We start from the raw sequence: 16,240 nt of genomic DNA, 5'->3' as shown, positions 1-16,240 counted from the left end.
AAAAAGTTCAGTGGCAAGAGGGTGAGCTGTGCCAATTTTTCATAATAGCCCCAGTAGGCTTATCTGTGTACGGACATTGCTGGTTGGGTAATTGATGCCAACAGGGACATAATAAGAATAACTGTGCTGAGTCCCAAAGGTGTAAATTATCAGTAAAAATTATAGGAAGATGGTGGTTGAAAGTATTAGCATTGCTGTTAAAATTATAAAAAAAATGTTAAGCTGCCTTCCTTTCCTCTGCTATTTACAGGCAATTGATAAGCGGAACTGGCTGCTCTACTGAATGGGATCCCACAATAGACCCATACAACATTCATTTAATTTCATTAATCTGATGCATATTGAAGCAGAACCAAAATCTAAAAACGATTATGGCTAGAAATTCTGTGTATTTTATACTCTACCAGGCCAGAAGTTCTGCAGCCCTATAACAGTAATTATCTGTGCTTTTAAAGTCATCCATAGGTGCTGACCATCTTCTGGCCTTGTTAGGCCATATTTTGAGTGCCAGTTCTGCACATGCCCAGCATGCGATAGACTTCTGTTGAGAAACTAAAATGATAGCCTGCCTTTTCTAAAATATACCCCATGCTATCCTGTTGCTAAAAGAGCTTATTCAAGAAAACAGCTCTTACAAAGGTGGTTTTACAGCTGCAATCTCTAATAATGTATGCACTAGAGCCAAACACTAATTTAGCAATATCTGAATGTTTTGTTTTTTTTACAGTAGGTATATTATTATGGATTCTGCATTCTGCAATGGTACCAAAAGTCTTATCAGCAGATACTACCACTGAATTAAGTTCTTCCCCAGAAGTCTCTCCCATGTCATCTACTGGACCAACCCAGAAATCTGCTGATCCCAGCCAAACACCACCTGTTACAGCTGAGAGCCCTAGTACTACTTACAATGAAACAGGTATTGCTTTCTTGTTTCATTAATGTAAACAGATCTGAAAAAGCATGCTGTCTTTGCACAACTTCTAATTTAACATTTGACAATGTGCTGTGTAGTTCTTGAAAGGGATTTTTTTTTCTTTTCCTCATTCTCCTCTAAAGGTGCCCATACACTATAAGATCCGCTCGCTTGGCGATGTCGCCAAGAGAGCGGATCTTCACCCGATATCCCCACCTACGGGTGGGCGATATCGGGTAGCAAGAAACTTAAAAAAAAAGAATCCGATTGTTTGGCCCTGGGGCCAAACGATCATATTACATTTGTGGTTATGGGGCAGTCGGTTCGGGACCGCATCAACGAGCCGATGCGGTCCCCGATCCGACTGGATTTTCTAACCTGGCCAATCGAGATCTGGCCAATTTCAGAGTTGTACATAATGCAAATCATGACAGAATCCCATCTTTGTGGTTGCTAAACGTCATACGTTCATCCTTAATTATATACTGGAGAATGATAACAGTTCTAGTCCAGCAACATGTTTTTTTTTTATCCCTTTGATGTGTAAAAAACATCTAAAGATCCACTTGTTTGGCAAGGTTGCAAAACAAACAGATCTTTCACCTTCTAAGATATGGGGTTTATCTGATAATTTGGCCTATAATGATCAAATCATAATAGCTGCCAATTAGGCAAGCAATAAAGGGAGCATGAAACCAAAATTGTTCATTACAATAATTGAGTTGTATGTGCAGAGACTAAAGACATGATATTTCATGCACCATTAAAAATATATTTGTGGAAGAGGAAGCTATAGATTTTGAATAGTGAGGTATCAGAGCTTTGGTCGCTATTAACATTTGTGCTACTAGATGGTTTATGTGCAGAAAACCTGGGAAGGCTTCAGCTTCATAATTTGTGAATGATCACATGACTGATTTTAACCAAACTTGTCCAGTAGGGTTGTAGGATAAGCAGCTTTTTAGAAATTTTAAACTATATAATTAAAAATAATGTTAACCTTCAGGAAATCCCACCTAACCTGCAATGCCTAAGCCATGTAAAGACCAGTATTAAGTTAATGCCAGGTATACAGAGAGTAATAACTTTAAATGTAACTATTTTGTTTATAGCTGTACCCACAATGTTAAATGAAAATGATACTTCAGACCCCATGGCAGGATCGGTAAGTCTATTATTCTGAACAAAATGAAATCTATTTCTATGTCATTTTGATGTTGATTGGCCTCTGAGCAACAGCAGGCTCAAGTGACTACACACTAGTAAAATAAATGCAAGAACTCTGGTTTGCTAACTAAATCTTTGGTCATGAGCAACCCCTTGAAGATGTCCAGGTATATAGACACTGCTGTGGAGAGAGAGCTGTTCACACCTGTCCACTCTGCCCAGCAAAAATAATATTTTCACATACTTAAAGGAGAGTAATGGGGAGCATGAAAAGCATGCAAGAAATGTACATGTAAGCATGTAATATACACAGGTATGGCAGCCCTTAACACAAAAGGGGTAATTTGTAACCTCTAAGCCAGTGTGCAATAAATGGGTACGTTGAACAATGATTTTCTTTTTTGCAGAAACTGCTTTAGGCCTCTGCATTTTGTTTTGAGACCTGCACCTGCTCCCTTGAATAAAGTGCTGCCTGTGCTTAGCAGTGCTGTATTCAAGAGGACTGGGTGGGAGGAGACAATATAGCCAACATAATGCAACCAGGCAGGAAGGTGTCAGCCTATGAAACAGTCAGAGCATCATATAGGTTAACCTTAATGTGACAACTAGGCTGATGTCCCATATAGAGATTTAGTTGTCCGCGATAGATCTCTGCTAGCACAGTGACTAATCTCTCCAAAATGCCTTTCCACCAGCAACAATACAAATTGCTAATGGAAAGGCCTTCGCATTGCTTTGGTTTATCAAATTTTCGCGAAGTTTCCTATTGCAGGTAACTTTGCATGACTTTAGAAAGCCAAAGCAAAAGCCTTTCCACCAGCACTTTGTATTGTTGTGGTTGGAAAGGCATTTTTGAGAGCTATCACAGGCGACTAAATTGCTCCATGGGGCATTTGCCTTATCATCATTAACTTGTAAACTGAGACAGCTGTTACACATATGTACAGCTACCCCATGACAAATGTAAGAGTAGACACATTTTTGGTTGTTTGCTTAAGGGCTCTGGCACACGGGGAGATTAGTCGCCCGCGGCAAAACTCCCTGTTCGAGGGCGACTAATCTCCCCGAGTTGCCTTCCCCCTGCCATCCCACCGGCGAACATGTACACGCGGCGAGCATGTACACGCGGCGGCGCGATTTCGCGCAAATCGCGGAAAAAGACTCGCGAGTCTTTCTTAGCGATTTCCCGAAATCGCCCCGCCGCGTCTGCCATCCCGCCGGCGACTTACATGTTCGCCGGTGGGATGGCAGGGGGAAGGCAACTCGGGGAGATTAGTCGTCCGCGAACAGGGAGTTTTGCCGCGGGCGACTAATCTCCCCGTGTGCCAGAGCCCTTAGCTGTCCTTTAAAAAAAAACTTGTATGGTAGTATTGTCACTCTCCACTTTACAATGCATATTTTATATCTTTTTTTTCTATACATATAAAATGATGATTATAACAATTGTTCAAATGATTCATGGAGTAGGCATGGTTGAGTATTATGGGCTATCTAAAAGAATAATAAAAGAATCTAATAATAAAAGGAGCACTAGAGAAGATTTGGGGCCATAAAAATCTTTTGGAGGGCCACATCCAGGCTGCAGGCCCCCAGTTGGACAGCCCTGATATAAGGTATCAGTTAAATACTAGTGTTCAGTATGCGTTTCTGCATTATGACTTTTTATCAGACTGTTCAAAACTTATCCAGGGTTCCCCAAGTCAAGATATGTGTATCAAGTGTTCCAAACTGCCAAACCATCTTTAGGTAAAGACCTTATGTAGCAGCTGGCACTCATACCACCTTATCCTGTTGGTTTTGCTAGTGACATTTACCCCTACATATGAAACATATGCTTACCGCTGAATTGTCTCTTTTCCATGTTCTAATTCCTTCTGGATACAATACCTCAAATTAAATGTTTTTTATATGTAATCTTTCCTAAAGCAATTTTCCTGCCAGACATTTCACTGCATGGAAAATGACTGTTACAAAAATAAGAATAGTTGGACAGAAGTCTCCGAAGTGTGTACTCATGATTCTTACTGTGAGGTAGGTACTTTAAAATCTTTGCTTTTTATTTATAATCAAAAGACAAAGGCTTCCATCCATTATTTTGCCTGGGAGCTTCCTGGCATGCCTAGAAGTTTGTGTCCTGTATACCACACACATATGCATATTACCACACTAGTTATGGACTGCTAGATATACAGTGACAACAAGGTATCAGACATGTTCCATTGCATAAAGGGAAAACATCAGCCAAGGGCCTCTTGAACACTTTTGTTCTTGAATGCATAAGCAGTTAGTGACAGATTTCTCCACTTGTTTGTTATCATAGGCTAAATTGCTCTGGTACAGTTTTAAATTACAGCATTTGATTGCAGAACATATACTGCCATGTTTCTATATATTGTGTGCTGTTATTTCAGATTTACCGCCACAGCAGCTCTCATTATGAAGCCAGATGTAGCCATCAATGCACTCCAGGCGGATGCATTAAAGATGGAGCAGAAATGGATAACTGCACTATGTTTTGCTGCAACACATCAATGTGTCTCACTCCAGAGCATGTCTATAGTGCTGGTAAGTACACTAATCAAAAACATTGTAGGAATCATTTACAAATTTCGTTTTTTTGTTCAAAAAGCAGGCACAAACTGCTAAGTTTTTCATATTTTGTGCCCTGCTTTGCACTGCACATTGCTAAATTGCTGCAGGTCTCCAAAATAAAGCATACAGACCTGAGTGTGACTCATGAATACAGTACTGCCAACTGTTTCAGTGGAACAATCTGGATTTTCATTACATAACCAGTAGACTTGAATTGTTGTTTAAATGTCCACCTTAGCTTGGCTTCTGCTGGTCCTTTCTGAAAATGTAGGCATGCACAGGCTTGCAAGCAGTGCCAGAACTAGAGGTATGCCAAAGAGGCACTTGCCTAGGGCCATTCCAACCATGTAAAAGAATCGTGTTTTGGTAAATGGGGATGTGTCTATGGGTGTGGCCAGAATGTTGGGAAGTATGCATGCTTAATTGGCAGATGGAGGCACTTAGGTATTCCACCTCCTGTCCCAACCCATCCCCTAATTTGCTGGCAGTCTTTAAATACATGGCTGCATTGCGCCCGACTCTGAACCCTGCTCAGGTTTTAAATTGAGGGCAAGGTGCAGAGCACACTGATTTTGCACCCCTTAGTGCACCAGGTGGTAAGAACAGGGCTGCTGTTATTGTTATTGTTGGTATTGTTCTTTGTTTTGCCTTTTGTTAAATCTTTCTTTTTAACACCCATGCATATTTTGCAATGATTTTAGTCAATCAGCAATTGTGTTTCATCCTAGAAGATGTCCTGTAGGCATATTACTTGTTTGATACCAAGGAGATTTGGTTGCTGCAACTTTTAAAAAGCAAGTTCCAGCGATTACTAGAGAGTTCAACAACGGAGCGATTCTATTTCCCACAAATCCAGGTTTCATATTCCCCCCCACAATTAGAAATTATATTCAGTGCAATAGGGAAATCACAGCGACTTCCCGCTCAGTGGGTTTTACTTTCAGAGATTCCAATAGTTTTGAATGATGATGCTTTCTTTCTAAAATTGCTCGAAAAAGGGTCTCATAGTGATTCGGAGCGATAAGCTATTTAAAGTAGTATCGTCGGTTTAGGTACTGGCGATTTATATTCTTCTCTATGTAGAGACAAAACAAGCGACTTGTCGCTGGAACCCACTTTTTAAAAATCGCATCAACTAAATCTCCCCATGGAACATTAGCCTTAAGGCCAAAAAATCAAGACAGATTTATCATATACATATGTCAATTTTAAGCTTTGTTATTCAGTATTCCAACAAGTTTCTTCAAATCCTTTACTGACCATGTCCGCACTAGGAGGGCCCCAACAATGAACAGATTCCCAGGGTATCCTGTCTTTCACTCAGGCCTGGACTGACAATCTGTGGATTCTGGCAAATACCAGAGGAGCTGCTGTAAGATGCCATAGACATTCACTATTTATTGGGCCTGTCAGGGTCTGTTTGAGCCTCTTTGTACTTGATGCAAGAGCCTATTTCATAGGTTAAACTGTTTCCATGCATATATATTGTTACATTTCCACCTAGTTATATTGTAAGGTATTTGTTTGTTTCCTTGTCTGTAAACCCTCCCATTCCCCTTCTTCATGTGTGACATCAGTTCCTCCCATCATCCCTTTTTACTCATCTTGCTATCCATGTGTGAGGAGCTGCACCAGAGTTTAAGAAGGCAAATATTCCTTTTGACCTCCAGCATTCGTACATCTGCTCCAACATTTGTTCACAAATTGCCCACAGTGGTTGTGCCCAGCTTCATACAGGCCCAGGGTGAGAGGTCTCAAGGGAAACTCAGCCACTATCACAGCAATTGTGATTTCCGGTCAGAATACCGGAAATGACCAAAGGATTATTATTATTAACAGGTATTTATAAAGTGCCAATATTCTGCAGCACGGTACAATAAACAGGTGTATACATTTACCATGGGCAAATGAGTTTGCAATCGAAATGATCACATTCATTTCCCGCCTAATCAAATGGATGTGGGCATGGATGTCTGCCCAACGTAACTGAAGGTAATGTAGATCATCACAATAATTACATAAAACAAATTCTAACAGACTTATTTCAAAAGTCAGCTTGCTTTCAAAATGCATATACTCATGAACATTTTTACATGCCTCCAGTCCATATGAATTTGAAATGGACGAGTCCAGCAACATCTAGTGACACCAATGAAACATTATCATGTGAAACATTATCATCCACTGCCAAACCATCCAATTCTATGGACATCTGATGTAAGTATAATGCTTACATGGTGGGGCTGATTACATATCAGTATACTTACTTGAACCTTCTGTCAGGGTCCTTAAATTATGGTTTTCATAAAATATAGGATACATCAGGAGTGGGTGTGTACATGCCATGCAAAACAATTTGTATAGGTCATGCCCACTTTTTTTTTTACAAATCCCCATTTAAATGCACAGTATACACCCATTGTCAAAATGAGCTCACTGACAGGGCATGAGCCTAACATACTTTTTGCCTTTTGTTTAAATTGAAAAAATATCTGTGGTTTCTGTATACTTCTGTATACCGTATACATTTTAAAATCACACCAACCAAAGCTCAGATATTTTTTCCTCTTACCTTAAACAATAAAATTGCTTTGTGTCATTTTTCCACATTTTCTTTTCTGGTCATCATATGTTAAATTATATGTTGAATAACCTACTTTTGGAAACATCTCCCCTGCATCCTGCTCAAAACACCACATATGGACTTTTTATAACAAAGCCAGTGGATTATATGGACCAGGGTCCTGAAATGGGGCCTGTCCCTGGGAAACAGGGACTAATAAAAACCTGAAGGTGGCCATACACAACAAAAGCTGCCAATTCGGTCCTTCCAGACCTGTGAACGGGGCCAGCCGACAGGTCTGCCTGACCAAATCTGGCCAAAAATTAGTTTGATTTTCTAATCAAGTCAAGGACCACATTGGCATGCTGATGCAGTAGTCTCCCTGACAGCCTGCCTTGGTGGTAATTTTGATCCAATTGTTGGCCTGAGAGCCAAAAAATTAGATCAGCCCAGCTCAAGGTGGGCATATCAGGGAAAGATCAACTCGTTTGTCACTTTCTGTACGTTCAGCTTTAGGATGCCTAGTGGATCTCAGCATGTCCTTGTGTAATTTAAGCATGATAAAAAAGGTGATGTGGTTTATTATGATGAATCATAGTTCCGTTTCCTTATTATGTCTACATTCCTTTATCTTGGGACTTTAGTATATAATGACATCAAGCCACTCCTGTCCCTTTTTCAAAGCTTTCTGACCCTCTCTTGTTAAATTATCCTTACCCTTTACTCTTTTCAGCTTTTTTGTCTCTCTCAAATTATTTTACTAAAGATTGAATAACTGGAACTGCTAAGTGGTGGAGAGTTCAGTATAACCCACTTTTTTCTCGCCCTTCTCCTATTTCTTAATTAACCATTACATATCACATTTAGCTTGTTCTAAAAGAACAAATTGTATTAATTCAAATGGAAACACAACTTTACAAATTTAAGCGAAGATAGTGCTACTTCTGAACAGGAAACATATAGTGAGAATAAGGGTAAATATAAGAAGCCCACGTAACCATGAGGTACTTATGGAAATAGGAAAAATAATCAGCAAAACATTTCACAGATACACATATAGGGCAAGAATCAGGAGTTGGGGTGAAAATCGGTTATACAGGATTCAAAGCTATGTATTATTAGTCACTACATTGATATGTTTCTCCATCCCATTTCATTATGGAAGCATTAGCCTCAAAAGTGAAGCATATGTTGTGTTCTAAGAAAATTGGATATATTGGCAGTGGATGATGCTGTCTGGTTGGTGTCACTAGATGGTAAGGGGTGTATCCATTTTGCAATCATACAGATGGGATGCAATAAAAATTCTGGACACAAGAAGTTATAAGTTTTGAAAGCACACAGACTTTGTTATGAGGCTGTTAGAAGGTATTTTATATAATAATTTTAGTTTGATGATCAACATTACTGCTAATTATGGGGTATTGTCCCCCCACTTGAGTCTACCTTCATTTGGATTAGGTGAAAAATACTTGTGGTCTTTGGGTCAAATATCGAGTGGGTGGGGGACAGGGCACTCTTTTGGTTCTGGTTCATCAAAGATGTCCTATTGTGGATGGTATCAGAAGAGCGGAAAAAAATTTGTTTCATACTGAATACTGATAAGTTAAAATTTCGTATGTATATGCTAAATCTGTCTAAGCATTTTTGAACTCAAGAATCAAGATAGTATATGGGATAATACAAATAGAAAACCCACAACTATCAATGTATTCTTATGGGCTAAACACTGGCATCTCTGTATCAAATAAGTAACTTGAAAATGTTAAAAAAGAACATTTGAAAGCATTAGTCAAAGTTATAAAAAATGATTACAAAGACACCATGAAATATTACAAGTGGCTGGATGAATAACCAGACTCTAAAGGTAGTGGCTTGCAGTGCCACGACTTTAAAAGATATTTTGGTTCCTCATGAATTTAAGCATAAAACAGGTCCCATTTATGAGTTGGAGACCAACTGGACCAGGAAAAATTACAGTGGAACCAATCCCCACCTGCATCTCCCCGACATCCTGCACAAAACCCCACATAGGGACTTTTTATAACCAAGCCAGTGGAGTATTTGTTACCTAGGGACAGTTTTGCCCATGGACCAAGGTCCTGAAATGGGGCCTGTCCTTGGGAATAAAAACCTAAAAGTGGCCATACCCAGGCGAACAAAAGCTGCCAATTCAGTCCTTCCAGACCGAGTTGGCTGCATATGGACCTGTGAACGGGGCCAGTCGACAGGCCTGCCTGACCAAGTCTGGCCAAAAATTAGTTTGATTTTCTTATCAGGGCAAGGACTATATTGGCATGCTGATGCAGTAGTCTCCCTGACAGCCTGCCTTGGTGGTAATTATGATCCAATCATTGGCCTGAGAACTAAACAATTAGATCAGCCCAGCTCAAGGTGGGCATATCAGGGAAAGATCAACTCGTTTGTGACTACCTGTATGGGCAGCTTTAGGATGCCTAGTGGATCTTAGTATGTCTTTGTGTAATTTAAGCATGATAAAAAAGGTGATGACACTGGATGTGGTTTATTATAATGAATCATAGTTCCGTTTCCTTATTATGTCTACATTCCTTTATCTTAGGACTTAATATATATTGACATCAAGCCACTCCTGTTCCTTTTTCAAAGCTTTCTGAGCTCTTGTTAAATTATCCTTACCCTTTACTCTCCAGTTTTCAGCTTTTTTGTCTCTCTCAAATAATTTTACAAAAGATTGAATAAATGGAACTGCTAAGTGGTGGAGAGTTCAGTATAACCCACTTTCTTCTCGCCCTTCTCCTATTTCTTAATTAACCATTACATATCACATTTAGCTTGTTCAAAAGGAACAAATTGTATTTATTCAAATGAAAACACAAAAAAAATAAAAATGTAAATAAAATAAAAAATTTTAAGTGAAGATAGGGGCCGATTCACTAAAGGTCGATAAAGCTTATCGCACGCTTTTTTGTGTTAAATGCACGGGATAAATAAGTACCGATTCATCAGTCATTTAACATGTATCGAATGCGGAAAAAAAATGCATCATCGCAAAGCATTATTTCTAACGCATTGCGTTAATTAGCGAATAGAAATAGTACTAACGCATGATTCACAAACACATATGAATCATTAAACGCGCTAAATATCGCATTAGTCTGTGTGAAAATTTACACTGCAACGTGCGTAATAGCGTGCGCTACTATGGCGTGCAATTTTTTGCATGTAGCAGAAATTATTGCACATGTGTTAAAATATCGCATGACATTTAACGCATGTGCACGTTAGTGAATTGAGCGTTAAGTCGCAAAAAATAAGAAGTGATAAAATTTTTAACGCATGCTATACAGTAAATAGCGCTCGTTTTATCAACCTTTAGTGAATCAGCCCCAGAGTGAGAACAAGGGTAAATATAAGAAACCCACGTAACCATGCGGTAAATAAGGAAAAAAATATAGGAAAAATAATCAGCAAAACATTTCACAGATACACATATAGGGCAAGAATCAGGAGGTGGGGTGAAAGTCGGTTATACAGGATCAGGGTCGGACTGAGGCCCTGCAGGTGCCCCAGCCAGCCGTGTTCCCTACCCCCTCCAAGGGCCCCCCTAACCCCCCCACCCCCCTCGCAGGGCCCCCGCCCAACATCCTCCCTGAACGCATATAAATTGAACACGTCAGGAGAGGAACAGTCAGTTGGGGGAGCGCTGGCAAGGGTCGGACTGGGCCGCCGGGGCCCACCAGGGCCAGGGCCCAGTCCAACCCTGTACAGGATTCAAAGCTATGTATTATTAGTCACTACATTGATATGTTTCTCCATCCCATTTCATTATGGAAGCATTAGCCTCAAAAGTGAAGAATGTAAGTAAAATGTTAAAAAGCACATTTGAAAGCATTAGTCGAAGTTATAAAAAATGATTACAAAGACACCAGGAAATATTACAAGTGGCTGGATGAATAACCAGACTCCAAAGGTAGTGGGTTGCAGTGCCACCACTTTAAGATATTTTAGTACCTCATGAATTTAAGCATAAAATAGGTCCCATTTATGAGTTGGAGACCAATGCAGGGTTGGACTGGACCAGCAGGAGACCAGGAAAAACACGGTAGAACTGACCCCCACCTGCCATTGCTCCCCTGCAGCCCTTCCCTCCCCCGTTTGCTTCAAAATATAAGGTACACACACAGGGGAAAGGCGCTGGCGGTGAGTGGGTGGGCAGGTAAGAGGGTAGTTGGGTAGCGCTGGTGGGCCTCTCATATACCATCAGGACCCTGGACCAATCTAATCTATGCATAACTTATAAGAGGTAAAACATTTTCTTTTCTTGTCCTTGAATGTGAATGCCACAAATGTGGTACCTGTGTCCATAAACGCACCAGTGTTAATGGTCGTAACTGTAGAAAAGAGAGGAAAATATAGAATGATATATTCTGTTAGGTGGGTGGAGGGGTTCCATTTATCAAGCTGTCACTCTGTATCAACTACAGTATGTCTCACTGGAAAACACAAATAAAGCTAGCCACTACTAAAATCCCTTCAGAAAAGATTGTCAACATTTGTATTTTTCAGGTTCCAGTGGCATGAGCACAACATCAGTGCAAACAGGTACAGTCATGCCCCCTACAACTGCAGCTGAGACCACCATAGCATCTATAATAACAACTGCAACCACTGCAACCCCTGCAACAACTGCAACCACTATTGCATACAGTGTAAGTATTTCTTGTGAGTGAAGCTTGAGCCCATAACTGTTTTTAAATGCATTTGTCCTGGGCAGTGCCTTTTATGATGAAAAAACACATGAGTTAGTTGATCTAATTCTGCTCTGTGGATCTGTACCCATAGAAGCCAAGGCCATCATTGAATGCATAGTAAATACTTGACCAGTTTTTTTTTCTGCTTTCAGTGTTCTTTGTACTTAAACTCACAGGTCAAAATTAGATCAGCTGAGGCATGAACTGGTCTGCAGTCAAATGCATAAAAGTAAAACAGCCCTAAAACACCAGAAAATGTCTACATCAATGCCTAGTAAATGTTCAGGAGTGTTTTTCAGGTCTATTTGTGCCAGAGAAAATTTGCTTACGGATTTTATATCTCTCTTCAGGGACTGAAATGCCGTTCATTTAAATGTACTGGATTGAACTGCTTTACAAAAGAAGTAAATACAACAACTAAGTACTGTCGAGTGGGAATATCCCACTGTGAGGTAAACTAAAGTTTTGTTATCTCTTAACAGATAATATGGTATACATGAAATTACTGTGATATGGTGAAGAATTATTTAAAGGACCAGTGGAATTTTACATTTTGTTTGTATCTGTTCATTGTGCACATTCATTCCATAGTTTTGTAGAAAGGCATGAGTGGCATTTGACCCAATTTATGTTAATGTGCAAAAACAAACCATTGTATTTTATAGAGCTTATATGTTATAATTTCAACTTGAATAGCTGCCTCAATGGACAGATCAGCATATTTATATAACTGTAAAAAAACACAATTTTTACCAATGCAGGGTAATAGAACATTGTGTATAGATGATAGATAGATAGATTGCAGGGCCGGAACTAGGGGTAGGCAGAAGAGGCAGCTGCCTAGGGCGCAACGATTGGGGGGCACCAGGCAGCCTCTCCTGCCTACTCCTAGTCTCGTTCTTTAGTCATTGCCCCCGCCGCTTGTCCTTACGCGGTGGGGGCAATGATGAATCGCAACGCGAACCCCGCCACCCCCCCCCGCGCGTTCAACTGCGCATGCACACCAAAGGGGGTTGGGGGGCGAATGAGGAAGGTGCAGGGGCGTGGTTGCCGACCGGGTTGCCTAGGGCACCCGGTCGGCTTGGCCCGCCCCTGATAGATTGTAATTATATGTCTTTTAAATGTATACTGATAATCTAAAGGGCAAACATTTTGAATTTATGTTGCCAGTGCACCAGTACTTTTTTGTCATAAGATATAATTATCAATGAGAACAAAGGTGATGTAGAAATCATAGGGCTGCTTCAGAGTGCCTTCCAACTACACTGCCCACATTCCACAATACAACCAGGTTCTGCCATACTGATGAATAAAAGAAGAGTAGTGCACCAGGGTTGGTGGCATCTAGCCCAGTCACTTATGTTTGTGTCCTTAGTTCTCTGGTGGCAATGGCTGACAAGAAGCACATGCAGTCAACTGCTAATTTCCTACATCCGCAAATGCTCCTAGGGAGAATAAATCAAGTAGCCAGACACAGTGACAGATTTGTGTGTTTTAGGGATGGGTGTCTGTACTGTATATACAGTATCATTTTCCTTGACCTTTTAATGTAAATTGTTTTATAGTGTAGAAATCTGCTGTTAAACCTTGCACTAGACCTATTTATTTAGGCTTAGAAAGTCTAATGCAATATGCCACCTAACATTTACTCTTCCCCGCATGACTGCCACCATAGCTCACTCTGAAAGCAATTGTACTGCAAATTTCAAGTTACCTTTCTGTTCCTAGGCTTAATGTTTAGTGGCTATTCAACAATTAATGCATCATATTGTTTATTTGCTTTACAGCTGCAAAAAGTTTTAGGTTCCGGAGGTACGATCTCCTATGAGGGTGGCTGTAGTGACACCTGTGCCACAAGCAAAAGCTCCTGTGCCAGCATTCAAAATGCAAATTGTTTCCAAGAGTGCTGCAATGCCACCAAGACAGGATGCTGCATGATTCTGGATGGCCAAGTGCACTTTAACACAGCTATGCACATTAGCAGAGGATCCATTTGGAAGCTTTTTTCCTTGGCTTTAATTGTGATTTTTACACCCCGTTTCTTTTCCTTCATCTAAGATTTAATGTCAGTTATTAAGTCTTTTCTTAGTTCAAGTACTTGGATGCTGAAGATACAGAGCTTCTGGAACTTCATATTCTTTGTTATAATACACAATCTCATGAGTGGAGTGGAGGGGATGAGAGGGCACAAAAAGTCATATGATTGGAAACTCATGCTAACATCACTCCAGGGGCATTTCTTGCATTGCTTAATTATAGGCACTTATCCCATTGGTAGCCTGGGAGTCATAGTAGACATCATATACAGCCAGTAGTGCTGTGTAGTTTTTAGAACTGTCCTAGTATAATTGCTAACTGACCCTAATTTGCTAAGATATTGCTGGGGATTTCTTTTGTTGTTACTGATGATTACAGTGACACTGGTTTCTGAATAAAACTCCCAATACACACCAATGGTATCAGGGCTGGATTTCTCTCCTGGGCGCCCCAAGGCCACCCCTGTGGGTGTCCCCCCTGTGCGCATGCGCGAACGCGCACCCCCCCAGTGCGCATGCGCAAACGCTCCTTTAAACTCCCATACGGAGTAGTGGGGAGAGGTCCCGACTGCTCCGTATGGGAGCCAAATTTAAAAATTTTCTTGCGGTGGGGCGGCATGCCGCCCTAGGCCCGGGCCTTTGTGGCCTCTCCACAAATCTGGGCCTGAATGGTATGCAAGGGTTAAACATAAACCCATTTAGTTGGGCTTATTTAAAAAGTTGCATAGACATTACCTGAACTGCCAAAAATAAATGCATATTTTACACAGACATAAATGATTCTTCAGACTGAGATGAAACCATGATAGGCTGCCTTTGACTTGCAAGGGCACATTTTTCCATCCCAGCAAGGAAGCAAAGTTATTTTACCCCTCTTGCACCTTCTAGGACTTTGCTTCTCCATGGTTGGCACTGCACATGGTTGACCCTCACACTGTGAGCATCAGACAATCATTGGTTTCCACCTTTAATACATCAGTCCAACACAATGAGCTCATTTGAAAATGGGTGCATTTTTTCCCTTTAAACTTCAGAAAGGAAGCTATAGTGCTTCAGTGAGAATCATATGAACCAAGAAAGAGATTCAGATATAAAAAGAACAAATAGCTTAAGAGCTGTAGTTGTCCCAACAAGTAATTGCACCTGCAATTGTAGCCAATAACCATAGAATTAAATGTCTGGTGATTTTTTTCCCAAATACATGAGCCCCAAGGCTATATGGCCAGAAACAGAAGTGCTGAGGATGTTTCCCTGTGGTTTATTTGTCAAAAGTGTGTTTACAGTTTTGACTAATAAAACACAGGGATATATTTCCAGACAAGTGCTTCCATGTGCTGGTTCTGTTTGTGCATGTACTATGTGGAGGGTGCCATTCTCTCCCAGTACTACAGCACCAGCTAGCCGTGACAGGGTGTGCATGCAGTCATTTCATATTATCTGGCCAGAAACATATAACAAATTATGGGAATATATTATACTGCATTTAGTTTACCTTTATTGTTGATCCCTAAAGCCAAACCAAAAAAATTCTCATCATTTGTGGACTGAATGCATGTAGTACTCTCAATGTGTATGCTGAAAGACTGTAATATGCTCTGTAAAAAATAAACAGTTCCCCATAAAAAAAAACTGACAACAAACTAATATATTGATTTTTTGGATTATAAATAGAGAGAGTCAGCAGTACACTTTGTTATGTACAGTAATGTTAATTGCTGCTTATAAAATAATGTCTTTTGCTGGGCCTTATTTACCATATAGGCACTCAAAGGCCCTTGCCTATGATGTCAGATTTAGTGGGGCAGCCCTTAGGAGCCTATATGGTAATATAGGCACCTGAAGGCTATTGGTATTGATTTGCTAAGACTCCCATGGAACAGCTCTAAGTTAATTTAAGGCTGATGCCACACGTGGCGTTTTTCTGCTGCGTTTTTTCTCAGCCTAAAAACGCCGCACAAGCCACACAGCCCCTGACTATGGCGTTTTTCAGCCTAGTACTGGTGACGTAAGCAAATCCCGTTTCCACGGTGCTAATAGTGCGAAATAGCAAAAAACGCCGCGTATTTCCGCTAGGTCTGGCAGCTGCCTTTGTGTATACATAGGAATAGCTTGCTTTGCAAATACTCGCGTATTTCGGCCTACGCTTGAAAAATCTGTGCTAAGGCGTTTTCTAGCATATTTCCGCATTGTGTGGTTTGCTTCGAGTCTTTTCAAGCTATTTCTATGGATGATG

The 16,240-nt window shown here is 40.5% G+C and overlaps 1 protein-coding gene across 1 annotated transcript in view; it reads left to right on the top strand.

Annotated features, from left to right (window-relative positions):
• LOC100496959 (endochitinase A) overlaps positions 1–14,425 on the top strand; it is a 31,083-nt gene extending 16,658 nt beyond the window's left edge. The window contains exons 4-10 of the mRNA XM_031896912.1: positions 728–919; positions 2,029–2,081; positions 4,010–4,114; positions 4,495–4,648; positions 11,787–11,929; positions 12,322–12,423; positions 13,759–14,425. Of these exons, the coding sequence (XP_031752772.1) occupies positions 728–919; positions 2,029–2,081; positions 4,010–4,114; positions 4,495–4,648; positions 11,787–11,929; positions 12,322–12,423; positions 13,759–14,028 (1,019 nt within the window). The 3' untranslated portion in view covers positions 14,029–14,425. The remainder of the gene's footprint in view (positions 1–727; positions 920–2,028; positions 2,082–4,009; positions 4,115–4,494; positions 4,649–11,786; positions 11,930–12,321; positions 12,424–13,758) is intronic.
• Positions 14,426–16,240: the final 1,815 nt, after the last annotated feature.

This window comes from Xenopus tropicalis, chromosome 2, assembly GCF_000004195.4.
Source record: "Xenopus tropicalis strain Nigerian chromosome 2, UCB_Xtro_10.0, whole genome shotgun sequence".
Lineage (NCBI taxonomy): Eukaryota > Metazoa > Chordata > Amphibia > Anura > Pipidae > Xenopus > Xenopus tropicalis.
The sequence above is the reverse complement of the archived record's forward strand: the minus strand, read 5'-3'. Positions and strand labels throughout refer to the sequence as shown.